Source organism: Opisthocomus hoazin, chromosome 7, assembly GCF_030867145.1.
Source record: "Opisthocomus hoazin isolate bOpiHoa1 chromosome 7, bOpiHoa1.hap1, whole genome shotgun sequence".
In the NCBI taxonomy this organism is placed as follows: Eukaryota; Metazoa; Chordata; class Aves; order Opisthocomiformes; family Opisthocomidae; genus Opisthocomus; species Opisthocomus hoazin.
The window spans coordinates 73500526-73528446 of record NC_134420.1 but is presented as its reverse complement, the minus strand read 5'-3'; the positions used below and the strand labels follow the sequence as shown (position 1 = coordinate 73528446).

At 47.3% G+C, this 27921-nt stretch overlaps 1 protein-coding gene across 1 annotated transcript in view; it reads right to left on the bottom strand.

Annotated features, from left to right (window-relative positions):
- MDGA2 (MAM domain containing glycosylphosphatidylinositol anchor 2) overlaps positions 1-27921 on the bottom strand; it is a 436731-nt gene that overhangs the window by 146575 nt on the left and 262235 nt on the right. The window contains exons 7-8 of the mRNA XM_075427304.1: positions 15858-16187; positions 2399-2692 (exon numbers count right to left, since the gene is read on the bottom strand). Coding sequence (XP_075283419.1) covers positions 2399-2692; positions 15858-16187 — 624 coding nt within the window. The remainder of the gene's footprint in view (positions 1-2398; positions 2693-15857; positions 16188-27921) is intronic.

The following is a 27921-nucleotide window of genomic DNA, read 5'->3' as shown; positions in this document are numbered from 1 at the left end:
CTGCACAGACCTACGGATATGGTTACACACTTTGACAAAAGGACAATATAAACTAAACACTAAGATGGAGAGACGGAAGATCCAAGTGGCCGGAAAACAAAATTATTTCTATTTCTCACAGCAAATCAGTGACAGAAAAGGGCAAAGCACCCACTTCCTCTCCTTACCCACGAAGACCATTGCTCCACTCTTCGTACCGTGGTTCTTGTTTGCAGATTCACAGGGCACCCTGCGAACCAGCTCTTTCTGAGTTTATTATTCATGTTTCCTCTCTGCTGTTCAAGGTCATCAAGGCCCGCAGTCACCACACAGGCCAATCGTTAGTCCAAGCTATCTGAAAATCTTGTGCATTACCACCTTTCCCACTCATCACTGTTGCCCTCTGAGGAACTAGTCTTAGTCAAACTTTTCTATGAGCCACGCTGCTGCTGGCCTCCTGAGCTGGCCTGACCCAACATCCCAAGAGCAACCAGCTGGGGAGTATCACAGCATGTTTTCACAGCCCTGGTTTTCTTTAATTTACAACTCTACTGAGTAGCCTTTTCTCGCTTTTCTAATGTTTGCAGTGGATGGCAAAGACATGTCCCAGCAAAGCTGTGGGAGCCAAAATATACCACACCCAGCCTCTGTGCATACACCTGATAAACAGCAGCAACGGAAAACCCTGCGATGGTTTTCTGCTGCTCTCTGCCTCTTCACCACCACTGACCTCTCCTTTCCCGCGCCGTTCATGCCATGAGGGCCCAGGGCACCGTACCACCAGCTCTATCAGCCCTGACAATGACCTGCATTCCGGTGGCACAGCCATCTGCAGGACAGACTTGGAGTCCCATCCACATATCCTATGTTCTGCCCTTCACTGTCTTTCATCTTCTACCTTTCAATGACGTTCACCTCCTGTAAATCACCTTTTCTGTGCAGCTAAAATTAACCCCCCTATAATGACAACTGCTTGTTATAAGAGATCCAAAAGAGAAGCTGTGTGTCGTCAGGAGCAGTCCAAGTCATGATAAGCACAGAAGACATCATCAGAACAACCATGGTCCTAGCAATAATATCATGAGTAAAAATTCTTGTGTCGGCAGGGGTTCCCCAGTGCTCCCCGCTCTGAATTCAGGCAGCCCGTGCAGGCTGGTCCAGCCCGTTCGTACAGGAGCCAGTCTTCCCTACACCAGTCCATGTGCTTTAAAACTCTCCTCAGTAGGAGATGAATCCCCCCATGATCCTGTTCTGCTCGATACAGAAAGACTGTCCTCTCCGGAGGATGAGCTAAGACTCCAGCCATTTTCTGCAGTCTCTAGAGAGGGAGCCAAAGACACCTCTGCTCCCGATTTAGATACATCAGTGTAGGTGGGATGAAGCAAGTCCTGATGCAGATGAACCCACAACCAGGAGCAGCCCAAGCGAGACGTCTCCAGCCCGCCTGCGGGCTTGACTCTCAGGAGGCTCGCAGTGTCATTGATCCGCTGGCTGGGACAGAGGCATGCTTTGATAGAAAGCTGTGCCTGCACACCGGTAAATAGCTCTGATGAAAGCACTGCAGATACCACAACATGTCATCAAATGCATAAATAATTTGTTATACAACAGACCTTGGAAAAAACAAATCAGTTGATTATTAGTAATAACTGTATACTGCAGCATCTCATCCCTGGAGGCCCCAACAGAGGTCAATTGTGCTGAGCAGAGAACACCGTTAAAAAGCAAACCTGCCATAATCTTTGGGCATCTGAAACCACAATAAATAAGGGCTGCACAAGTCACCTCAGAAAAAAGTGAAAATAAATGCTGACAATACCACAGACACATGAAAGTCATTTAGTGAACATCTTTATCTGCTGCACAGCAACAAAGAATGGCTTGTTATTTCCCACGTATCAAACGACTTTTCATTTTCCAATAACAAACGCTGAGCATTTCCAAAATAATTGATTTCCCGTTACGTTTTACCTCCTATTCCTGATGCCGATGGTTCGCATTCAGAGTCAGAGCAGACTATCCAGATCTGCACGCAGATCAGCTAAGGTGGAACAGCACTTCCCCTCATTTTTTTCTTGTTTTACACAGTATCAACAAACCAGATCAGTATCAGATCTACATTTATAGAAATATGTCCTCCTATCTCATGTGCTTGTTCCTGTGTCAAGAATTTTAAAGCTAGGCATTGGGAAAATAATTTCTGCCTTACACCTTTTTTTTTTTTTTTTTTATATAAATGGGACTCCTATGTCATTTTTACTTCCATATTTACATTAAAATCATGGATTCGGGGAACTACAGAGCCAAACAACGCAGCATCAAAAATGTAAGACTCCTGCTGCTGCGTATTAAGAGACGAAATAAATCAACTTCTTTTTCTCTGCAAAAACACATGGATAGAAAATGAGGGTCTACTTACACTGCACAATGAGCTGTACCAAAGCTTCTCTGGGTTTCACATTAAACCCGTTGTACTGGCTGGTCTGGCACCTGTAGGTTCCCGTCATCTCCCTGGACACGTTCACGATCCTCAGGATCCCGTCGTAGCTCTCCGTCTGCATCGCCCCGTCTGGCATCGTGACCTCCTTGTCTGCTCGGGACCAGAGGATGATGGGCTTGGGCTTCCCTGTCACCTGGCACTGCAGCTCGATCGTGTCCCCTTCCCGGGTGACCAGGGGTGACTTCTCTTGAGGAACAGTCAAATTGGGTGGGACTTCAAGGGAGAAAAAGAGACGGTTCAACAATTAGCATTACAGAGACACCAGGTGGCCTGCTTGCTCGTACAGTTATAATCACAGATGAAGAATTAATTTATGCACAGACAGCAATGCCTAGTGACTATATACACTGGAAGATCGTGCAACGCTACTGTATTTATGAAACAAGGTTCTCAGCTGCTTGAAGTGGCTAAAATAAGATTTAACAGCCCCAGCTACGACACTTCTTTGCCTCCCGGTGCATCTCTGACATGCCAATATGCTGTACCAGTGTACACCAACGCATTCGGACCACCGGTCGCAGCTAGCACTTCATCACTGACAGTTCTGCCTTTCCTTTTTATGAGTACTTGGCAGTAAAACCCCTTTTTTATAACAGACCAGCTGCTGATTTCATCCAGCTTATAATGGCCACGCCATGAAGAATCATAGAATCCTAGAATGGTCAGGGTTGGAAGGGACCTTAAAGATCATCTAGCTCCAACCCCCCTGCCAGGAGCAGGGACATCTTCCACCAGCCCAGGGTGCTCCAAGCCCCGTCCAACCTGGCCTTGAGCACTGCCAGGGAGGGTGCAGCCACAGCTTCTCTGGGCAGCCTGGGCCAGTGTTTAAGCAAGAACCATGCCAAATCAGAAATCAGCTCAGAATTCAGGACTTGAAATTGAAACACAGTTGGCATCTTTCTATCACAGCATGTTTATTAAAATAGTGTTTTTTCATAGAGATTTGCGTTAACAAATCTGGAAGGCAGATGTGCACAACTGTTTCCAGCAGGAGCTAGACAGCCCCTTGGAGCAGGAGTACCTGGCACTGCTGCACGGTGAGCCGGCGATGCCCAAGGACCCATCCTTCCTGCTCTCCACAGTCTTGCAAGAGCAAGGCTTTCTAATCACCATCACCAGTTCTCAGCCGCGAGGAGAAGAGCTCGCTTGCTGCGGAAGGGACACTGCTGCGCAAGGTGCTTGATCAGAGCAGAAATAGTGTGACACCCCGGCAAAGGCATCGGCGTTTGCACGATGGGCATCCCAGCGAGCTTCCACCATGAGTCCCATCAGATGCAGCCCCTCCGCCACAGTCGTTTAGGTGACAGCGTTTGAGAATTAGGAAGCACCACAAGCTCTGCCAGCCTGACGAGGATGGTCTTGCCACGTCCAGTTATCGCTCCCATCTCATCACACCTATACTGGGTTTGTAGCCAACCTCTTCCTCCTCTCTCAGTGCAACCCAAACAGAAGCTCCATCTCAGAAGCTGCCTGTGATCTCCAGATCATTCATGGTGCCTCTGGGGCCGCAGACCTGTGCTTAGGGGAGGGCACGGGCTGCCATGTGGTGGATGGAGATACAGAAAAGCCTGATTGAAACACTGCCCACCCTCTCTTTCCTCCTGTCCCTTCTGAAAACTCAGACACCGTTACGTCTTCTGTTCCGAATCATGTGAAGAGATGCTTGCTGGTTTACAATGGTCCCTCCCGGGAGCATCACCTCTCCATGTTCTCCTGCCCTCAACGACTTTCCTTCAATGCCAGGACTGACAAAATACAGCCTGCACCATCACTCCTGTCCACAGGAAAAACTAATCAAAAGCTATTTTCAGGCCCCCAGAGACAGAAACAACAGACGTTTGCCAGTAAGATACAGCTCCAGTTTTCCCCCGGGATCTATCCCGTGTCTACGGACCTGACAAGCCTGCTAGGAATCAGAGTTTAAATCAGGGACTTTCATAGGGACCAGAATGCTGTTTTCAGCTGTTTTGAAGGCTTTAATAGCTCCTTCTGAATCTGGTGGGAGATGCAAAAGTGGAAATCACTTTTTCCACAGGAGAATAAAGGAAAAATTACTTTATACTTCAAAAAAAAAAAAAAAGGACAAAAAAGGAAAAAGACTGCTTAATAAAACATTCCCAACATTAATAAAAGATGCTTATTTTTCACTTCCACCAGTGTGCGCTACAGCAGGTCCCCAGCACAGTCCAGCGCCCAGGAGAGCTGGATCGCTTGGAGAGAGCCCAGAGGAGAAGGACCCCATGAAGATGCCCAAAAGCCCCGGTGAGGAAGGGCTGCAGGACACAAGATGGTCCCTCCCCCCAGCACAGGGAGGGTGGTACAAAGCCATGACGGCAGACTCATCAGAGCTGTCAGAGCTCAGAGAAAAAATACAGAGGGAAAAGGGTGCTGAAGGCAGCAAGGGAGGAGACAGGAGTAGCACAGAATCACAGAATGGTTGGGGTTGGAAGGGACCTCTGTGGGTCACCCAGTCCAACCCCCTGCCCAAGCAGGGTCACCCAGAGCAGGGGGCACAGCACCGCGGCCAGGCGGGGCTGGAATATCTCCAGAGAAGGAGACTCCACAGCCTCCCTGGGCAGCCTGGGCCAGGGCTCCATCACCCTCAGAGGGAAGAAGTTCTTCCTCGGGTTCAGCTGGAGCTTCCTGTGCTTCAGTTTGTGCCTGTTGCCCCTTGTCCTGTCGCTGGGCACCACTGAGAAGAGTCTGGCCCCATCCTCGTGACACCCATCCTTAAGCCTGCCAGCTGCAAGGAACAACATCTCAGGGCAAGAGGCAGGGGAAATGCAGAAATTTGTACACTCAGAACAAACTATGAACCATATAAGGAAGAAACCAAGAAAGAATCGACCTTGCCTCTCATGGTCACATGTAGCTTCTGGAGGCATTTGAGAGGATGGAGAGTGAATGACACAGGAAATGCACCTTTTTGGAGGAAAAAAGGAAAAAAAAAAATAAGATGCATGCCCAAAAAGGTCCTGTGCAAGTGCGAGCAAGTCATTTACCCTCTCTTTAACTCAGTTTCCTGCCTGAAAAACAGAGATAACAGCACTGCAAATACCGCTCGCTGCGCAGATAAGTGCCGCAGCCGACGGGGTCTGCAGGCAGGGTGATAAGATGGGCTGTGTCGATACCCCAGATGGAGAGATACCTTAAAACACCCTGACTCATCTTCTCCTGCGGCAATTTGCAACGCAACCAGTATCTGTCACATTGTAAGCCAGCCAATATATTATTACCGTTTACTGTATTTATTAATGTTCTTTTTACTGGAAACAGAGAAGGAGAGAGGAGGGGCAAGCTCATCTATTAAAACAAATTATTTAATGGGCAATGCCATAAATAAGAAGCCTAGCTGCAGATCTCATGTGTCGCGTTTGACTGACAGTGCCCAAGACCGTGAGCTCCCATGAGTATTCCTCTGTCCTCACCACAGCGGCTGCGGCTACAGGTCCCCGTTAGCTCAGATGCTGATTAGGAAGAAGGACAGCACTGCTTCTTTGCTCAGGGAGGGGTTTTGGTAGGGTTTCCCTTTTTATACCCACCTATTTATTTTCACCAACTCGCAGGTACTTAATTATCTCTGAGCTGTCTATTCTGCTGTCAGATTTGGCTTAAATCAGCTACAGGGTCAAAAAATACCAGGGGGTGTGGGGGACCGCCAGCTGACAGGCGCTGGCAGCCTGATCATGTGTGACTTGTTTTCATAAGCAATAAAGCTGAAAAAAAGCCACAAAAGAAACTCAAATCAATGCAGTGCCCACAGAGAAATCAGGTGGGGGGGAAAGGGGGAGAACTAGAGAATTGAGGAGTAAAAAAATCAAAGCTTTTCTTCCCTTACGACCACCCAAGATGCAGGGAGGCCCCTGGACCAGGGACCAGGCAGCTAACCCTGCTGTGGAGGGGGGCCCGGCAAGTCTATATCATGGAATTATAGAATCACTTAGGCTGGAGAAGACCCTTAAGACTTCGAGTCCAACCATAAACCAAACACTGCCAAGTCCACCACTAAACCATGTCCCTAAGCACCACATCTACGCATCTTTTAAACTCCTCCAGGGATGGTGAAAGGAAAGGATGGTGACTCAGCCACTTCCCCGGGCAGCCTGCTCCAATGCTTGATAACCCTCTCGGGGAATAAATTTTTCCTAATATCCAAACTTAACCTCCCCCGGTGCAACTTGAGGCCATTCCTCTTTGTCCTCTCACTTGTTACTAGAAGGAAGGATGCCTGAGCAAGGCAAAGATGAGGGAGCAAAGGTGGGTGAACAGGGGTGTGCAAGCCAAAGTGCACGAGCAGAGGTGCAAGAGTGCGTGAGCACATGTGCACCACCAAGGGTGGCCCAGCAAGGGTGCTGCCGGGGGGTGAGCAGCGAGGGGTGCCAGCCGAGTAAGCAGAAGAGCCGAGAGGGTGAGCAGGGTGCTGCCAGCTGTGCCAGGGTGCTGCCAGCTGTGCCGGGGTGCCGCCAGCTGTGCCAGCCCCTCCTCTCCCGGCAGGTCCTGCCGTGGCCCAGGCAGAGTCTCGGAGGGGCTCAGCCCTCCTCGCCGAGCCATCTGCACGTCTCCCGCAGCACCAGCTCCAGAGCCTGCTGCAAAGAAAGGTCAGTTCTGCTCCTGCTTGTGCTGAATAATAAATCAGCTAAACCCGAGTTTTGAAACAACAAACATCACCTTATTCATGCAGCGAGTGGCTTAAAAATCAAGTTAATACTCTTAGCAGTTAAATCTGTTTCCTAAAGTAGAGGGTTATCACCTGAAAAACAAAAGCGTTGGTAACACTGTAGTAGCACCTACTTTAAAAACACACACTATCATCCCTTGAAACCGGCACAGGCACACACGAGGGCTGTTGTTGATATATGTCCACTCCCAGCTCTTAAATAAAATGGTCTGAGACAACCTTTGCCTCCGAAAGTCACTGACTCACCAGAAGGTCAGATGGCAGAAGGTATCACTGTATTCTTGTGCCCTTTTTTTTTTGTTAAATGGCTCCCTAGGCAGACATGCCTGTCTGTTACTGGAGATAGGAGCCCAGACTAGACCCTTCTGTCTGATCTCCTGTAGTAGTTCTACTGTAATTCCACAGGAACCTTGATCCAGCATGGTCACTTTGTCTATAGGAGAATGGGATCAGGACCAATGCAGCTATTTCAAAGAACAAGCCAAAACGCATGACACTAATATGTTACTCGCTGCGTATTCTGAGTAGACACAATCTAGTTCTGGTCTACTCTAGATCTTTGAAATCACAGAATGTTCGGGGTTGGCAGGGCCCTCTGTGGGTCACCCAGCCCAACCCCCCTGCCGAAGCAGGGTCACCCAGAGCAGGCTGCACAGGACCTTGTCCAGGCGGGGCTGGAATATCTCCAGAGAAGGAGACTTCACAGCCCCTCTGGGCAGCCTGGGCCAGGGCTCCGTCACCCTCAGAGGGAAGAAGTTCTTCCTCATGTTCAGCTGGAGCTTCCTCTGCTTCAGTTTGTGCCCATTGCCCCTTGTCCTGTCGCTGGGCACCACTGGAAAGAGTCTGGCCCCATCCTCCTGACCCCCACCCTGCAGATATTTATAAGCATTTCTAAGGTCCCCTCTCAGCCTTCTCTTCTCCAGGCTGAACAAGCCCAGCTCCCTCAGCCTTTCCTCGTAAAACCCTGATGGGTCAAGTTACTGTCCCTGTTTTGAACCTCCAGATAGGTTAATTAATTGCCAAAGAGGCAATGGCAGCAGCAAGAATCTGCTTACACAGAGAGGACTCGAAGGGACAGAAGACAACCAGCGTGAGCAGAACAAGGAGGCCCTAGAAGCGGTGACCCCATGGCAGGCTCTGTTGGGGACAGCACGACTCCCGAGCTCGTTACTGGGGATTTCAGATGGCCCAGGTGAAGTAGGGGCTACCGTCACTTTTGTATTTCCTCAGATGCCTTAAACAGGCAGAAGGCAAAGCCCTGAAGCAATGACCCTCAGCCTAAGCAGTGGTGGGGAGGCTGTGGGCTGCTAGAAGTTCTGGGCTACTGTGTTCAGGCTGCTTAAAACGGACTAATGGTAATAACTAGTAATTACAGGATAAAGTGAAGCAAAGGAGTGTTTGAGCTGCACATCAAGAAATAATCTGTACTACAGATTACCCAGGAATAATCTCCCACGAGAAGCGCTGGAAGCCACATCATTCAAGTAATTTAAAACCAGCCTGGATAACGAAGATTGAAGAATCTACACTGCACCGACCAGGAGACAGAGGTGAAATCATTTGCATACCCTCCTCCTCTAATATTTATGAATGTGGAGGTCTGAATCTCTAATATTAACCGTGCTCTGCCCGAGACACGCGTTTCAGTCCCTGTTCATGACTCACACTCCCTACGTGATGGAGGGGTTTTTTACGACAGAGTAGACTGAGCTGTGGTACAGGAAGCCAAGCTGGTGTACAAGACGTATTTGAGCAAGCTCATTTATAGCCTTTGAAGGGTGGCAAGTGGTTACTATTCAGGTTCTCTAGACATCGCTGTAAACAGAGACTAAAACTGCTCAGCGTAGGGTTAATCTGCGTCTCCTTTAGGAGCAGGGTTGGGGAACGCAGGGGAGCATCTGCTGAAAGGGTCTCCAGAGGTGAGACCAGAAGAGCCCCGGGGGGGCTTTGCTGATCCAGCCAACTCTTGGAAAAGCAGCTGAAGTCAACAGAATTTGCTTTAACCTTTCTCTGGCCTTTCATCACCATGAAAGAGGACCTATCTAGCTACTCATGCGGAAAGCAAATCGAGCGACCTGTGAGGAAATCATGTCTTCATTTCACGGTCGCTTTCCATTCTCGTTGCTCTGGTTGCCCGTGTGCTGTCCTCCCCATACCTAAAGCAGGGCACGCACCGCCGCCCGTGTTTTCTTGGGCACGAGCCACTTCTAATTGCAAGTGAAGGCAAGAACATCAACCACAGATTTCATGGTGGGGCCTTGTACAAGAGATCTGCTTAGACAGTACGATAATTCCAGAATCAGTTCTTATATCTAAACATAATATTAATACCTTCAAACACCACCTTACTCTGCAGTCAGACTCTGAAGGGGCACATTTTAAACCCAGAACATACACAGCCAGCAGCAAATTAGCCAAATTAGCTTTCAGTGATCTCGCAGGAGTCGTGCTGAGGAGCTCCATAAGCCAGCTGCAACGCGAGATGATGAGCTGGCTCCACAGCCCTCCCGAGAAGAATAAAGTGATTCCACTATGAGTGGCTGCTAAAAAGGGTGTCTGCTCCCAGACACCCAGCTGAAGCTGACCCGGAGAAATCATATTTCCTGGGGGAAGCAGGTTCTGGGGAGGGAAGGGGCTGCGGGGCAGGAGATGGCCTGGTCCTTGCCCCCCTCCTCGCTGGAGCAGGCGGCCGAGCAGCCCGGCCAGCCACGCTGCAATCTGTGTGACGGGAAGGGACGGCAGCTCCCAGGGATAGAATTAAAAAGAAAAGGCTCTGCACATTAAGTGCTAAAATAGAACTATAAAAAAAAAAGCTTTTTAACAAAATCTGGCGTTTATCTGTCCCTCCTGTTCACCTATTCCTTTCAAAAGATAAACTCCAAAGATAATGGCTCGCTAAAATAATCAATTCGCTGCAATAATGAAACTTCTGTCTATTTGCTGGTATGTCCCAGGGCTGCCTGTGAACGATCACTCTGGACAGTGCTTAAGGTTTACAAATATCTTAATTGGACCACTAATTATCTCTCAAAAACCATTTTTTCATCATGCAAAGAGGCAGTATCGTGATTTTAATAAACATTTCATACTAAAATGAAGGTCTCTTATGTATCATCAAAGGAGGAACAAGATGACCAGAGGACACATACTTCGCAAACAGATCAAGGCCACATGTCCTAACACATCAGCCTGGACATTTAATTAATTCATTATTTAATAGAGAGCTGATTAGCTTAACAGGGAAGCCCTCTTGTACTGCAGGGAGGATACGCAGCCTCATCTATACCAGTTCTTCAGGAATTTCTCTGCCTGTCTCTGCAGAACTTATGTCAAACCAAAATCAATCTATCGCCATGACCTGCTTCAGAGGTGGAACAGGAGATGTGGAGGCCACCAGCCCGCCCGGGGCTCATGCCCAAAGTCCCTGTCCCCCTCCAGGACGTGCCTACCCCAGGGTACCCGGAGTGGTACACGCTCAGTGCATCTTCCTCTTCACCCAGAGATGAAGGATTTGGTTGACACATTTGCCACACAGAGCGTCTACTTGTGCCCACGCTGAGCAGGAGTGAAACAGCAGAAAGGACTCTCTGAGGAGAAGCAGGGTCATCACCACTTCCAGCCCACGAGCAGCAGCCATCTCCTCCATCCAGCTCTTTTAGGAGCAATTCAGAGCCCCGCAGCCAGAGAACAGCGTAAAACCACCCCCCCCGGAGTAACCACTCGCTTCACTCTACTACATCCAGGGGGAGGATGCAAAGAGAAGAACCCAGTAGTGACAGATGTTACATCTCCTACTGTACTGACACTGATTTTAGGGGGATAAAGATCGCGTAACAGCCCACGCTGAACAGAGCATACCATACAGCACCTAAAGCCTTATCCTTCCTGCTGTGAGTACACTATTTAAGGCAAAGAAAAAGATAGCTTACAAAGACTAACACTCTCCTGATCCACCTCTCTTTTTTTGCTTACCACGAGCCTATTTCACTGAGGGTTTTTTGTTGCTGCTTTAACATCTCCTGCCTTCAGATTCCCCATGACATGCGCACACACGCAGAAGAGCCATCCTGCCTTTCAGTAAGATTTGCCCAGGGTTGCTTTTCTGGATGACAGGGCTTTTACAGGGCAAAGATTCGACATTTGAGCCTTCATTTCCACTATTCAGTGACCTACTTTCGGAGGGGGCGGGGAGGCTGCTGGGGGATTACTTCAATTCCATTTATATAAGATACCCAGGACATAAATCTATGCCTTTCCTGCTGAAAGTACAAAAATATCAAGGAAAAAAATATTGCTGCTAAACAAGTGCAACGCCGAGTACGCCAAGAGGCTGGCATGTCCCTTGTGCTGCCATGTGCTCCTTTCCCATCTGCTGGAGGGACAGAGGACACCCAACCGTCTCCCTCCTTCCCCACGAGGTGACCCAGCCCCTCCTGCCCTCCTTGGTCACCCCAGGAGGAACCTCTTGCACGTCAGGGAGAGAGAATTCTCCCCAAAACCAGCAAACAGACACACAGCACGATACCAATACATCCGTGCAAGTCCTGGCATTTGGAAAACGTGTTTGTGCCTAGGCCTTATGTTCCTAATTACCACAGCAGTAATGAATCTTGATGAATCAGTAATGACCTTCAAAAGCATACTGAAACTATTTCAGCTTCCACTTCATGGGGTAATGAAGTCATATAAATAGGCAGAATTTCTTCTAAGATGCTAAACCAAGCTTATGCCAAACGCTAGGTTTTCTCCTCATTTTCTGATTTTCTTGAGTGTTACGGGACAGCAAATTTAAGAGCTGACATAATTCATCCCTGCCTGCAGAAATTGTGACGAGCTTCTAGGGATGGCCATCTAATGGATGTTTCCGATAAATCCCATCCATTTCCCAAATGACTCCCCAGCAAGCACAGATAACACAGCGGTTACTGTCTGCCAGACGGGCAACGCACGACTGCACAAACGTCACTGTCCACTTCACCCTGGCACACTGGTAGCAAAGTTGGCGTGAAACTGCCATCCATCACGCCAGACTCGGCACTTACCCTGTAATAATCCTCTCAGTTCTTTACCTGTTAGTAAGATGTGTATTAATAAGCTTGAAGAACACGTTTCTTTCAGCCAGGAGATGGGATATTCCTTGTCTGTGAATCTGTTGGTCAGTGTTTCTATCCCTAAAGCCTTCATGGGATAATTCAGGCAGGAAGGAAGCTCAGGAGGTCTTTAGTCCGAGCCCCAGATCAAAGCATGGCCAGATGTAAGGTCAGATCAGGCTGCTCAGGGCTTCCTCAGGTCTTCAAAACCTCCCAGGATGGAGATCCCACAATGTCTGTTTCTCACTCGAACGTCCTCACGGGGAAAAAGTTACTCCTTGTATCTTGTCTGAACTTCTTCTTTCAACTCAAGGGGACCTTAGAAATGCTTATAAATATCTGCAGGGTGGGTGTCAGGAGGACGGGACCAGACTCTTTCCAGTGGTGCCCAGCGACAGGACAAGGGGCAACGGGCACAAACTGAAGCAGAGGAAGTTCCAGCTGAAGATGAGGAAGAACTTCTTCCTTCTGAGGGTGACAGAGCCCTGGCCCAGGCTGCCCAGGGAGGCTGTGGAGTCTCCTTCTCTGGAGACATTCCAGCCCCGCCTGGACGCGGTGCTGTGCAGCCTGCTCTGGGTGACCCTGCTTGGGCAGGGGGTTGGGCTGGGTGACCCACAGAGGTCCCTGCCAACCCCGACCATGCTGTGATTCTGTCATTGTCTCTTGCCTTCCCAGTACGCACTGCTGTGAAGAGCCTGGCTCCATCCTCTCCACACACCCCTTATAGGCAGGGGACAGCTGCTGTTAGCTGCCCCAGAGCTGTTTCTCCTCCAGGCTGGACAAGCCCCTGTCCACCCGCTGCTCCACACAGGGACCTACTGATTGTCTTCACAGACTCCGCTGGACTCGCCCCAGTTTGTTCGAGCCTCTCCTGTATCAAGGATCCAAAACTGGGCACAGCATCCGTTGGCCTCCATAGCTGCCAGGACACGCTGCTGCTCACATCCGCTCGCTGTCTGCCAGGACCCCGCAGAGCTGCTCCCCAGACAGGCAGCCCCAGCCCGCACCCCACCACTGTCTCACCAGGCTCCTCGCATTGCTGCAGCACAGTCACTCCAAAGTTAGCTAAAAGTCCACAAAATTGCCCAAAATAATTTGAAGAGTTATCAAACAGTAAAAATAAATACTTCTGGCCTGGCTTCTACTTTTTTCTTATCAATGCCTGTTGTGATAGGACAAGGGGTAATGAGAAAATCCACCAAGAGAGGGTGGATTTAAACTCTGAAACATTGGCATGGGTTGCCCAGAGAGGCGGTCGATGCCCCATCCTGGAAACATTCAAGGCCAGGTTGGACGTGGCTCTGAGCAACCTGATTGAGCTGAAGACGTCCCCGTTCACTGCAGGGGGGTTGGACTTGATGGCCTCTAAAAGTCCCTTCCAGCCCAGACCTATGATTCTATGATGCTTACAAAATTGAGTCAAAATAAGTAAAATATTCAAGGATCCCTGAACAATAACACAAATACAAAATAAATATCAAAAACTAAAATAAGAACTAGTAGACTAAATAAGTGTTTTCCTCCAGTTTCTCAAGGTTTATGTATGTGTGCGTTACGCTTCAGGGTGGGACACAGCAACAGTGAATGACGTAAATGCTCACTGCTTGTTCACTTACATATACATAATTTGACTCTGTCAGTGAACACAACTCTCTGCACCTCATTTTCCACCTTCTGCCCATTCCACCTCTCCAAACCACACTTCACCAGTTTGGCTATAAGGATACAACAGACGACTGTGTTGAAGGCTTTACCAAAGTCAAGGTAAATAGCTTTCCTTTCCCTTCCCCTGCCCACAAAGCCAGTTTCTTTATCGCAGAAGGCCACCAGGCTGTGTCAGGCACAGTTTGCTTCTGGTAATCTGTGCTGGTTGTTTCCAGTCACCTCCTGGTCCTTCACATGGACTGACGTGGCTTCTAGGTGAACGTCCTCCCTGACCTTCCCAGGGACCGAGCTGAGGATGACTAGCCTGTACTTGGAAGACGAGCTAAAACTTCGGTTTTTCCAGTCTTTGGTGGATCTCCTTAGGTGACCTTGACTTTTCAAAGATAATAAAGTGGCCTTAAAGTGACACAAGTGACACTTAGATACCTCCTATCCAGTCCCATGGGCTTTCAGCTGTCCATTTGGCTTAAGTGGTCCCTAACTCAACCACATGGCTTTACTTCCCAGGCTCCTACCCAAACCGCAGGTCAACCCTCTCTCATCTCCCTGTTGTACAGAACATTCTTCATGAAACCCTTTCAGTGGGCAAACCTTCCAGACTGCTGTCAGAAGCGATGTGGCGCTCAGGCAGGATCCATGCTACCAGTATCGTACCGAAGATGGAGGGCACGTTCATGTATTAAAATCTCAACAATAATTTATCAGGAAAATTGTAAGAGAGATTGTTCAGATGCGACACGTACTTGCAAAGTATCACTGGTGTCAAATTTGGAGAACAGAAATGTGGATATACTCTTTGAGGCAAAAGCGTGCATTTAGTCTTTTTGAAAAACTAGAGGCATATTCTTGAATATGTTCGATAAAAAGGGGTCAGAAGATGTCTATTAAACATTTTATTTCTATGCTATAAATACATTTTCCAATGCGTTGTCATCTTACTTCTAAAATGCAGGCACCGCATGTCTTACCCCAGTGAATAACAAGCTCGATCTGAGGAAAAGCACAGCAATGCTTCATTATTAAAGACAGGATGGATAGAAGATATAATACTGACACTATTTGGCTCTGCATTTTAACACAAAATAACGTTCTGAAAACAGAAATGCTTTTTTTCATCCTTCTCTGTAGAAAACAACCAGTAACAACTCTTTCTTTTTTGGTTGTAACTAATTTTTGGCAGCAAAAAAATTCTGCATTGAGAGTGTTTCCTCGTTCTTTTCATTCACATGGGCTGCCTCAGTTATTAAACTACTGGCGGAAAAGTCTATGAAACCTATTGGTTACAAACCAGCTATTAGCAATGAGACAAAGAAAAGCAGGTAATTACTATTGTGTTACATATTCCTACTCCATAGTAGGAATAACAAGAGAATTATTAGCAAAGTAACAGCCAGGGTTCTAGATCATCAAAGAAAGAGATGTTCCAATAACTGAATTACGTGTAACAGACACCTTAAACTTCTTGCCTATTGGGAAGGGCCTGATTCACCAATATGCAATGTGCAATCTTTAAGAAAAAACGAGCTCCTTCCTCCGTACTTGGCATTTGCTGTTCGATTAGAGTAGCTGCATGGATGCAGTTTGATTAACATAACACCTTCCTGTTTCTCCTTGTAATTTCCTACTCGCTATTTTTTCATGACTCTGGATGCCTCAAAGTCCTAAATAAAGGCCAAAGTCCTTTTACAGAAGCAATAACTTTTCTGACAGTAACAGAGGATATGTCCGGTTAAATCAGATACTAGTGTGCTCTTGCAAGAGTGCACCAAAAGCCACTTATTCAGGCTTCTGTCCTTTAATCAAAGCAACTCAACCCCTGATCTAGGGTCTGCTTGGATACCCTCGTGGTGAGAAGTGCTCTTGTGTGCACACCTCTTTTTAATATGAGTCAACGAAAGCCACATTTTGGCTATATCAAACCGATTATCAGAGAAAGCCTCCTTACCTGTACTGCTGGAGATGTTGACATCAATGCTGATATCTGATATGCCACCTCCCTTCAGAGACGCAACACACGTGTATGTCCCAAAGTCAGTGAATTTCAAGTCAATAATGTCCAGGTTTGTGGTGCCAGGCGAAACATCGGGGTCTGTCTGTGTGATGACCATCCTTTCAGAGCTTCGCAAGGGACGTCCATTTTTAAACCAGCTGAACGTAAGCTCTTCAGAAGGGATGGCTTCCACCTGGCAGGAGATTTTCACCTCTCGCCCAATCTGGATGTTGTCGTCTTTGTGGTACGGGTCAGGGGTGATCCAAAAACGACCTTTTTTTAAGGCTGCAACATGCCCAACAACAACAAAAGAAAGTTTACTAAAATAAAGTACAAACATTGCATATTCAGACTTTGCAAAGACTTATGCTCATGCCTCCCTTTATGCCTACATAACACTTTAATAGGCCCTGTAGTGACAGGACAAGGAGTAATGGTTTTAAAACAAGAGAGGGTAGATTCAGACTAGATATAAGGAAGAAATATTTTGCAGTGAGGGTGGTGAAACCCTGGCACAGGTTGCCCAGAGAGTGGGAGATGCCCCACCCCTGGAAATATTCCAGGCCAGGTTGGACGGGGCTCTGAGCACCCTGATCCAGGTGAAGATGTCCCTGCTCACTGCAGGGGGAGTGGACTGGATGGCCTTCAAAGGTCCCTCCCAACCCAACCCGTTCTATGATGCCGGGGAAGTCACTGAAGCTCCCGAGGCACACATTCAGCACATGGTTGATTTTCTGTAGGATCAAATCTTCAAATATCATCGCAGATTATACATTGCTAAAGTACTTGTCATTTCCAAAATGAAAAATAGGAGGTCACAGCACCTAAATTAGGTTGAGCTGTTGACAGCCGAAGAGTAACCAAAATAATTCATGAATCTTCATTTTTTGCTATCCATCTCTGTAGATATTCACAAGCCCTTCCTCACCCCAATGCTGTCAGAGCACTGAGAGAAGAGAAAATCAAGATATCAACCTAACATGACTGATACAACCAGTAGTGTCAGCTCCAACCCATCTGGAAACAAACACGGCCATGCAAAATAGCTTTGTGCAGGCTAGTTAAATGAGCAGAGGTAAGCACACGCCTGAGGCTACAGCCTGCCCTGGGTCCCACACCCTGCTCCTTCCCCACGGCAGCCCGGAGGGCTCCCTCCATCCCTGCGTCAGAGCTGTGGCGGCCGACCGCGCTGGCTTGCTCACGTGGGGAAATTCCTGCCAGCTCTAAAAGGTAAGGGGGCTGAAAGGACATCGTTCGGCCGTAGCAATGGTCACCGGCAAAAGGATGCTCTGCTGAGATGTAACTGTCACGAGCACCTTGGTTGCGCTTCCCTGGCTGGGTCTTGTCAGATGAGAAAAACCCACCCCATGCTCGCAGGAGCAACCTGAGGCTGAAGGTTGCGCAAATAATGGAGAGAAGAACATTATCACTTGGAGAGGCACAGTGTATCCCAAGGATCTCTATCTGCATCCAAGAGTATTCAAGCCTGCAATACAAATTCAGTTAATTCTCTAACTCACAGCAAAGCACAGATAAGGGAGTCTCAGTGTTTCATATGCAAACCCCAAGGCAGATGAGTGTTTTGGGGCCACCTCAAAGGCAGGCTGAGCGCTCAGGAGTGCCCTACACCCACGCAGGGGCTCAGCCACTCCGGAAAGATCTATTCCCTGCCATCTCCCTGGCATCTTCCACTAGCATTCCCTCATCAATCTACCACACAGGAGCAAAATAATACTGCAGCTCACTTACCTGAATTTTCTTGTCACTCTTTAAATGAGCATAAAACTACCCAGAAACTATCATCATTTACATCAATAAAGTGATTGCTCTAAAGCACTGTTAGTATGATACTCATTTTTGGAAGAGTGCTTCAGAATCAGCCATTAAGTCCTTCAAATACACATATATTTTGATGCACCGAATATAAAATGCTACTTATAAAGTCCCAAGATCCCTCTCCCCCATACACACCCACGTAAGTATATATGTATGAATGTATGCTTATGCATGCAGTCTCCAACTGGAAGGTACCACAATGAAAACACCAGTTAGAAAGGTTACAAGCAAACACCCAGCTTGAACACAAGCACTGGCAGACAGATCTTTAAACCCAGCATTTCTTGTCGTTGTGCTGACTTCTGCTGAAAAGTTTTTCATGCTGCCCTCTCATCCCCTGCCGCTCTCTCTGCCCATGGTTACAAGTGGCAAAGGCTAAGAGCTGGAAACTTCCCTGGATCCTGTACTTTGGGTGATGCCTACTTTTCACTGGCTGCCCATGGGAAGAGTAACGACATTGAACGGAAATAGATGTACGAGGCAACAAGCATGGTAGGAAAGCACGGCGCGTCAGCTCCTGACATCTCTACGAGTGGTGAAAATGTTAATTCAGACTTCATTTTGTTAGCCCCGTAGCTCCTGGAACAAAACAGCTCTTTGGAGCTGGCAAATACCATGCTGAATTAGCACTTCTCTCAGCTTCGAAGAGAATTAACATTTAATTAATAATTAGGGCGGTTTTCAACGTGGGAAAAGAAGCATAAAATCTGGCTACTTGTGGATCCCCCCTTACACACAGCGTGAGAAACTTCTTCCATTGAGGAAATCAGCCCTTTCTATCAGAGATTGAGAAAAGTTGTTACTTTTTCTGTGCTGATCAGGTCTGGCACGAAGGGCATCTGCCTGGGCGCTGCTTTTTAGTTGTAGCTGTGTATTCAAGAATCCAAGTGGTTGATGTGTTTTTAAGAACTTATTATTATTTCATTGAAGAAAGTTTTGTGAGTTTTATCAAGATTAAATTTGCACCAAAATGCACCAATCTTCACCAAGCATCTCTCCTTCCCTTTTAAAAGCTGCAGCCAGCTCCCCGAGGCAGAACGAATACGTGCTTCGGTTCAAGAGGATGAGCCATACATCGTATGACAGCTTGAGACTGCCACAGCAAGCAACTTTGAAACATGAGCTGAACTTTTCTGTTTGAAAATGGAACAAAAAACAATGCTTACATACTCACAAAAAAAGTAAATATATTTTCACAAGAAAAGTAAATACATTACGCAAAAAGTTTTCAGACAGGGAAAAAGAAAAAATAACTCGATAGGCATGACAAACAGCACATTTCAACCCGAATTAGCTGCTAATAACCTCAATAAACTATTTTTACTTCTGAATTTTTTTCCTTTGCTTCGAGTGCTCCTACAGACCGTGTCAGCATTTTCTCATTCCTATGAAGGAGCAACAAAGTCTAACAGAAAAGTCACACTACCTTTCATCTGTCCGTTGTTCTGGCTAGTGGTACAGTACCGTCTCTAAGCTAGGAGGACGGGTGCAGAGCCCCAAACTTTGGGCCACAAGCCGCTTACTGGGTGGGCCAGGAAGGGCTCCACTCTCTCTCTCATGGGCTGAATTACAAAAACAATTAAGTTTTGGGGCTTTTGCTTGTTGGTTTGGTTTTACGCAAGGTGAGTGTTAGGTACAAGAAATAACTGGGCTGGATCATCCACTGTCCTGACCTGCTACAGCAAACTCTAACCACCAAGGAGCCGTGCAGAGCACGCGCCTCAGCTAAGTATTTTTCTGCACATCCAAATGCAAAGAGTTCAGAGCAGGGCTGTGAGTCAGTGCGCTGCACGGAAAAAATTAAAGGAGTTTCTAGAAATTCTGAGGTGAAGGAAGAAGAGACTTTGCTCTATTCCCTTTCCTCCTCCCTTCCCCCAGATGAATCCTTTTAATGTCTCTTAAGCCATGTGAACCCACACACTACATTCACCAGCCAAAGCCATGAAATCCTCATATCAAACAATCCAACAACTAACTACAACCTATGGTTGAAAGTGAATGTAGTTTTTATAACCCCATTCTTTAAGGCTCCACGAAGTGCACAGCTATCAGCATTTTATTCTGTCACCAAGAAAATCAGCAAAAAATTTGACTTTAAAATACAGTGTCTTCTCAGAGTTAAGATCATTAAACAACCCATATCTGTAAATCCCTAATCTCACTTGGCACCAGAATAAACACAGCGATCTCCACAATTAACCTGTGTATCTCGGAATTGCTGATGTGCCACCAACGTACATGAAAATCACCATCCATACCCAAAGATGTCCCCAAGAAACCCACCACAGGGGCCTAAAGTTTTCTGACAGCTACAGGCATGTGGAGCTGGAGGACAGCGGGAACAGGGAGCAGCATGGTGCCATGGTGGGCAGATGCACTTCTCTCTCACATGGGACCCAGCGCTACAGCCAGAACGGTTCCAGACGTCATAGTGCTGAGTTGTTCAATATTTGGCCCAGAAGCAGCCCAAAACAGAATCACAGAATCACAAAATGGTAGGGTTTGGAAGGGACCTCTGTGGGTCATCTAGTCCAACCCTCCTGCCGAAGCAGGGTCACCTACAGCAGGCGAGTGTGTGCCTCTCATTAGAATTCCTGGTGGGCTTGCTCCACCATTCATTTTCAAGGATGCAAAGCACCACAAGATGCAGTACTGCCATCATCCCTAGGCAGTAATAAACCTCCCTTCCCCATACCCTGGAAATGCCAGTAGCAGTTATGGTGCTACAGCATTTTAGGAGCTAGAGCTCTTCATAGGAATAGGAAATTGAAGCTGGATCTCCCATTCCAGACTGATGAGACTTCCAAACATTTCACATACTGGAAAATTCCTGACCTACCAGGTCAGAAACCCTTCCAAGCAGATGAACCACCCTCAGTTACACTGAGATGGAGGACTGAGTAAGTCAGAGTTTATGGCTTTCTTGGCTGGCAGAGGCAGGAGGGGCTGGGATGACAGACCTGCTCAGGTCTTCAAAAGAAAAGTTATTACAGCAATGAAGGGGCCCAGTAAGCTGGTCTCAGACCCAGAACTAACAGGGGTGCCCTTGGCAAAATGACAGGGGGTCAGTAGACATCTCCAGAGTGACGGTGCCTTCAGCAGTCATGGAAATATAAAGCGGTTTCTTGCAGGCAAGAAGGTGTGGAGTCTTAGATACACATATGCTAGATGCGGTCTCCAGAAAGACTTCAGACCTGACTAATTTACACTGTGCATCATATGGTGACCTCTCGGGAACACCTGAGTTGAGCCTGGTACAAATCCACCAGGTAGGTAATGGAAAAGTGATTTCTGTGCATGTTCTGCACACAGGTTTGCATTCACAGTCAATCCTCATAAAACAGTAGTTTGGATTATCCTCGTGTGTAGGTTCTTGGACCACAATTTCCAGGTATACCCCCTACATAATGTCAAGTATATTGAAACAGGCAGACATGCTAACCACAGCTGCTTCCCAGCAGAGATTTCAGAACATAGTCAACGCACAGGGCTACAAAATAGCAGCAAATGTGCAAAGAATCATAGAATCATAGAAAGGTCTGGGTCGGAAGGGACCCCCAGAGGTCATCTAGTCCAACCCCCCCGCAGCGAGCAGGGACACTGCTAACGAGATCAGGGTGCTCAGAGCCCTGTCCAACCTGGTCTGGAATGTTCCCAGGGATGGGGCCTCCACTACCTCTCTGGGCAACCAGTTCCAGTGTTTCACCACCCTCATTGTAAAGAATTTCTTCCTTATATCCAGCCTAAAAAAAGAAGTCTGTTCCTGTACCTTGAGACTCAGGAAAGTGCCAGTTTTTTCTCCAGAGAGGCCCCAAAGAAATGATGTGATCAAATAAACAAAGATGAAACAATTTTTGTCCTGCAACTCCTCACGAAAGTGTCTTTGCCCTCCCTCATTAATTACATTTCAAAGTAATAAAATGCATTTCGGTATCTCAACTAAGGTCTATTTGCATTCATCAGGTGAAGTCGTATCTTCCCACCCCCGCCCTGATCAACCCCAAACTCTCCTTTAACACACCAAAACGTTCATATCTCGTCGACGCACATTTCACGGCGTGTGAGTGGCATCAAGCACCACAGCTGAACACATGAGCTGCTGCACTATTTGCAGGCTCTGACACAACAACTGCTGGCCTCCAAAGCTGATGCAGGACACTGGGGAACGCTCCGCTTTGTGTCTGCTGATGTTTGAGCCTGTGCGCAGCCCGCGGCAACAGCAATATTAGGTAGCAGAACTGTGCAAATTACTGATTTTAACCTTGACTGAGCAGTCGGAAGCCACATGAGGTCCAGCCTCTCTGCACTCACCACGAGCAGCTTCAACTAATTTTTATTGCTCCCCTTCACATTTTCTGAAGGCTCATGAGTGATTTTGTTTTAGCTTGTTCCCAGCAAACGAGATGAGAACATCGCCTGATAATCGGTCAAGCAGAGGTAAAGATCTCCATGTGTCTTGGAGCACCACAAGCACATTTCGGAGGTGTGGTGAACTCCGCGTGCCACTTGTTTCTGAGCACCCAGCACTGGCATTTTGACAAGTAAGTGCCAATACCTTCACCTCCAGATCCAGCTCACTTCCAGGACCCTCCAAAACCGCCAGGCATTTTGTGTCTCAGCGGCATCCCTGGGTCAGCCAAGGCAGCAATCCCTTCCTAGTGCTCAGATGTTTCTGACCTCTTGACGTTTCCTTCTCACATGCACAAAAAAGAGCTTGTGCTAACTGGAAAGGTTCTTGACTTTTATTTTCAAAGCTAAGAGCTTGCAGAGAAACAGCAAAGCAAAGACCAAAGATCCGTTCCAAAGGTCACCACACTGAATGGTGGTCCTTCCATATCTTCTATGCGCTTTGGATTAAGCCCTTTGCCTCGATTTCTGTTTGACATCAAATGATAAAAGCGGAAGAAGCACTGTGGGAACATCTTGCTTGGAAAGTGAGCTGCAAAACCCAGCTTCGTTCTCTAGAAGCTTCAGTCTGTTAATCCAGACATAGGCTGCTTGCTTTAAAAGACTGAGAAGCAACTCTACACATTACTGCTGCGATCTTTGTACCAAAAGATGATTACTGGGATGATTCATTGCTTCTTGAGAGAAAGCTATAAGGCAGGCGGCAGGTAAAGAAAGTCAAGTCTTATCACCAGCTCTTGCTTCAATCACACCAGGTCCCTCATCCCCTTAGAGCCTTACAGATGGCAAAGGCAATCCCGCTTTCACACAACTGCAATTCAAAAGATTCACAGCCTTACAACAAAGATCGCAGATAGTCCTTAAAAGACTTGTAAAGTATATTCGTAAACCTAAACCTTTTTCGTAATCTGTCAAGGCATCTTGAGAAGCCAACTTTTCTCATTGCATGTGGTTGCTCATACTTGCACTCTTTGCTGGTTGTTAGATTTTGTCAAGGAAAATAAAAGCTCAACTTTCTTCACCTCTAGGAGCAATTCACTGACTTTGCTCGCAGCTGTGGAGGTATCAGACACAGCTCACCTGCGCCTGTCCACGTTTAAGGCACCAGCTTTGTTATATAGAATTTCAGGAATAAATACATAGAGCCGTTGGTTAAATATACAAGTTCAGCATATAGAATGGATGTATTATACATATGTGTCGTAAGAACCTGGATCTGTTTTTGTGGATTCCATAACTAACACACGATTTTTATAAAATCAGAAGTATCCCACCACTGAGAAATAAGACAAACATAAAACTACTTGGCTGACTGCTGTTGAAGGCACACAAAATGTACAGTAGGACAAGTGGTGTTTTGCTGCAGGAATTGTGAATTATTTATGCTCCTCTGAAATAATCTGTTTCCACTCTCAAACAGCACATTTTAACTTCTGTTCTTACTTTGTGATGATCACGTCTGTAACCTGAGTTTTGCTGTATTACAATAATAGGCATAAGTAATTGCAATCACAAACTTGGACTAATGCACAGATCTTCTCTATTAAGTGAAAAAAAGATCTGTGTTTAAGCTGGGGGACCACGGGCCACCAGCTGACCAGGAGTCTCTAACACTGGGTTCCTCCGAGATGAGGACCATCCTACCACGCTCCTTCGCAATGCAGGCGAACAAAAAACAAATATTAATACCTCTTGACACTTTCTTAGACACCTATTTGTCAAAGCTGTCATCCAAGATCTCCACAACTGGGCTGGGTTTCCGATCTGCTTGTCTGAATGATTAAATGAACGCATGTATGAAACCAAGCAATCTGCTCCAGTACCACACTGGAATCCGCAGTGCAGTCCACATTGTCCGGTGTCTTTACTTTTCTGTGAAAGCCCAGCATAAATGGATCTCTGTACTAAAGAAAAAGCCATTCCGCTGAAGAAGGACTCGTGGAAATGCTGTTTTAATGTTTCTTTCTTCATTAACTTGTCTACCTCTATCAAATCAATAGAAGCAAAATAAAAGTTCCTATCATCAGCCCCAAAGAAACACAAAATCTTTGTTTATTTTGGCCGTGGGCAACAAAGCTGCATCGCCTTCAGTATTCTACAGATATTGCCTTAATCTGTATTACCAAACCGCTAAGCAGAGTAGAGACAATTGCACAACTGTCCAAAATAGCTTTCTCACTGACAAATATCACAGTGTAGTCCGTGGAGCTTCACTCTGTTACGTTAAAATAGATTTTGACATTATTTTGTGTATATGGAACACTGAAAACTTCAATTTGCTTTTGTCAGCCAGCAGAACATTTGAAAGTAAAATGACAAAATCGTTCGGTATTACAGTCTTCTAGCCTGATTGTAAACAGCAGAGCAAAACCACACTCCACATAACAAAGTTTGTGCTTATCAGCTCTCCGTGATGACAGTGTACCTGCTTCGTAACACCTGTACAGTCTGCACGCCGATTCTGGACACAGATGGGCCTGTTCCGAAGCGTCTTGTACATAATCACCGCTGTTCCTCTCTGATGAACGACTACTGTCCATCACACTCAGCACTATCATGGACGCACAACCACGTACGGAAAATTCCAAAGAGGAGACGGCTTTATAAACCGACTCCTTTCTCAGGCCACACCGTTCCTCTGCGCACATCTCTGCCACACCAACACCCGATGCAAAGCAACGTCTCAGCTCAGCTTCACGTCCGAATGTACCTCAGATCCAACCTGGACATGTGCTTCGTGCCACGCTTCAGCGAAGCAGCCTGTCGCGAGGTCAGGGGGAGAATCACAGAATCACAGAATGGTAGGGGTTGGAAGGGACCTCTGTGGGTCATCTAGTCCAACCCTCCTGCCCAAGCAGGGTCACCTACAGCAGGCTGCACAGGACCTTGTCCAGGCGGGTCTTGAATATCTCCAGAGAAGGAGACTCCACAGCCTCCCTGGGCAGCCTGGGCCAGGGCTCCGTCACCCTCAGAGGGAAGAAGTTCTTCCTCATGTTCAGATGGAACTTCCTTTGCCTCAGTTTGTGCCCGTTGCCCCTTGTCCTGTCACTGGGCACCACTGAAAAGTTCTTGGCCCCATCCTCCTGACACCCACCCTGCAGATATTTATAAGCATTTCTAAGGTCCCCTCTCAGCCTTCTCTTCTTCAGGCTGAACAAGCCCAGCTCCCTCAACCTCTCCTCGTAGGGGAGATGTTCCAGTCCCCTCATCATCCTTGTAGCCCTCCGCTGGACTCTCTCCAGTAGCTCTTCATCCTTCTTGAACTGGGGAGCCCAGAACTGGACACACTACTCCAGATGGGGCCTCACCAGGGCAGAGCAGAGGGGAAGGAGAACCTCCCTCGTCCTGCTGGCCACACTCTGCTTGATGCACCCCAGGATTCCATTGGCTTTCTTGGCAACCAGGGCACACTGCTGGCTCATGGTTAACCTGTCGTCCACCAGGACACCCAGTCCCTCTCCGCAGAGCTGCTCTCCAGCAGGTCCACCCCAAGCCTGTACTGGTGCATGAGGTTGTTCCTCCCCACATGCAGGACCCTGCATTTGTTGATTTGCCCTATTGAAACTGGACCTCGTGATGTGTCGTCGGTTTGGAGTTTGGACCAGGGTGCGACAATAAAGAACAGGAGACTTCACTAACAAGATGCCGTTGTCGAAATGGTTGGATAAAATCTCCGTGCCCAGCTGGTGCTTAAAGAAGTCAATTTTCCAGACAGCAAGAGAAATAAGATTAATAGATCTGAGGAAAAAATAAAAACAGAAGAAAAACTAAACAAACAAAAAAAAAAGGCCAAAATCATAGTTACTTTAAGAAGATACATGTAAGAAAGGCTAAAATATATGGTTAAAGGCTGATACATCTGCTGGTCACTAACTAAAGTAATGGATAAAGAAAAGCAAAGCTGCAGTTCACAGTTCCATCTGCAGCTCCTCACTGTCACCGTGCACTGAGCATTTCTGACCAGACAGCACACGGGCAGCAAACTGAGCTGCTCAAGCCGCAGCCTTGGGTGCCTGGGCTCTTCCCCTGCGTATGCCGAGGTTTCTGCCAGTGCTGCTGATTCCTTCTTCCACTCTTCAGCTTTGATTTCTTCTGCTGTCCTAACACTCAGGGACTACAATCCCACTGTTTTGTGGGGTTTTTTAATCAGAGTGAATGCGAGGCAACAGACACCCCTTTCCATCCAGATTTTGCTTTTTGTCTCTGAGCTATCTTGAAAACCATCCTGCATCACAGGTTACCTTCTTCCCAGGGTCTTTAAACCAGGTCTCAAAGAATGTCATGGCAGACATGGCCTGGAAGGGTCTGCAAATCACAGAATCACAGAATGGTAGGGGTTGGCAGGGACCTCTGTGGGTCACCCAGCCCAACCCCCTGCCCAAGCAGGGTCACCCAGAGCAGGCTGCACAGCACCGCGGCCAGGCGGGTCTGGAATATCTCCAGAGAAGGAGACTCCACAGCCTCCCTGGGCAGCCTGGGCCAGGGCTCCGGCACCCTCAGAGGGAAGAAGTTCTTCCTCATCTTCAGCTGGAGCTTCCTCTGCTTCAGTTTGTGCCCATTGCCCCTTGTCCTGTCACTGGGCACCTCTGGAAAGAGTCTGGCCCCATCCTCCTGACACCCACCCTGCAGATATTTAGAAGCATTTATAAGCTTCTCTTCTCCAGGCTGAACAAGCCCAGCTCCCTCAGCCTCTCCTCGCAGGAGAGATGCTCCAGTCCCCTCCTCATCCTCGTAGCCCTCCGCTGGACTCTCGCCAGTAGCTCCTCATCTTTCTTGAACTGGGAGCCCAGAACTGGACGCAGGACTGCAGATGAGGCCTCACTAGCGTAGAGGAGGAGGAGAACCTCCCTCAACCTGCTGGCCACACTCCTCTTAATCAGTGCACATTTCAATGTCTTTCAGTAACAACAGTCACCCTTCCTGGTCATGCTTGAAACCAAATAAATCAATAAAACCCCTCAAAACACAAAATTGTCGAAATCTGCCAACATGCTCTTTGTTTTCCAGCCAGTTCGTAGGACCTAGAAACTCCTGGATTGACCACCTCGTATCCAGCCACGGGCGTCTCCTTCTTCTCTGACAGAAATATCAAACTGGACGAAAAGAAAGTGGATGGGATAGATCCCTAAACACCTTCTACAGCGCCAGCCCACAGCATTTGCTGAATTAAATACTCCAAGTCTTGTCAGCTTGCCCGCACAGCAGTTGCGTGTATTTTGTACTCTGTTATTCAGATTCATTCTTGGCTGTCGGCGGACCGCCAGGTCTGCCAAGGTCGGAATCATACTGTTGTTTTATTTTTCCTCTAGCAGGGAGAGCTCTCTTACCTTCTGGCTCATCTTAAAAACCCCATAACTGCTTGGTCTACTGCTGAGATATGGAAACTTTCTTATTCTGAAAGGAGGTCTGCACATTTTGCTCAGAATAAAAAGTCAAACATCAAATAAAATCACCCGTAAGCTCTGCACAGAGCTAGCTTCACCTGCATTAGCAGCAAATAATGTTATTTGATATTTTCACATAAGAGAACTCTCTCCAGCAGAAAATACGCCTGCTGAGCGAGCAGGCAGGGTGCACCTTGTTTTTGGTCAAAAGGAGAACATTAAAAAATAACATAACTACATAAATATTCACAAAGCTTTTAGGGAGAATGCACGAACGTTGACCGCTCTCAGAATTCAAATTTCTTAAACAGGATGTTTAGGACTCTGCAGGATAATTTTGACAAAATTATGCTGCCTGCATGTTCCCTTTAGTCACCTTCCCATCCAAAGAC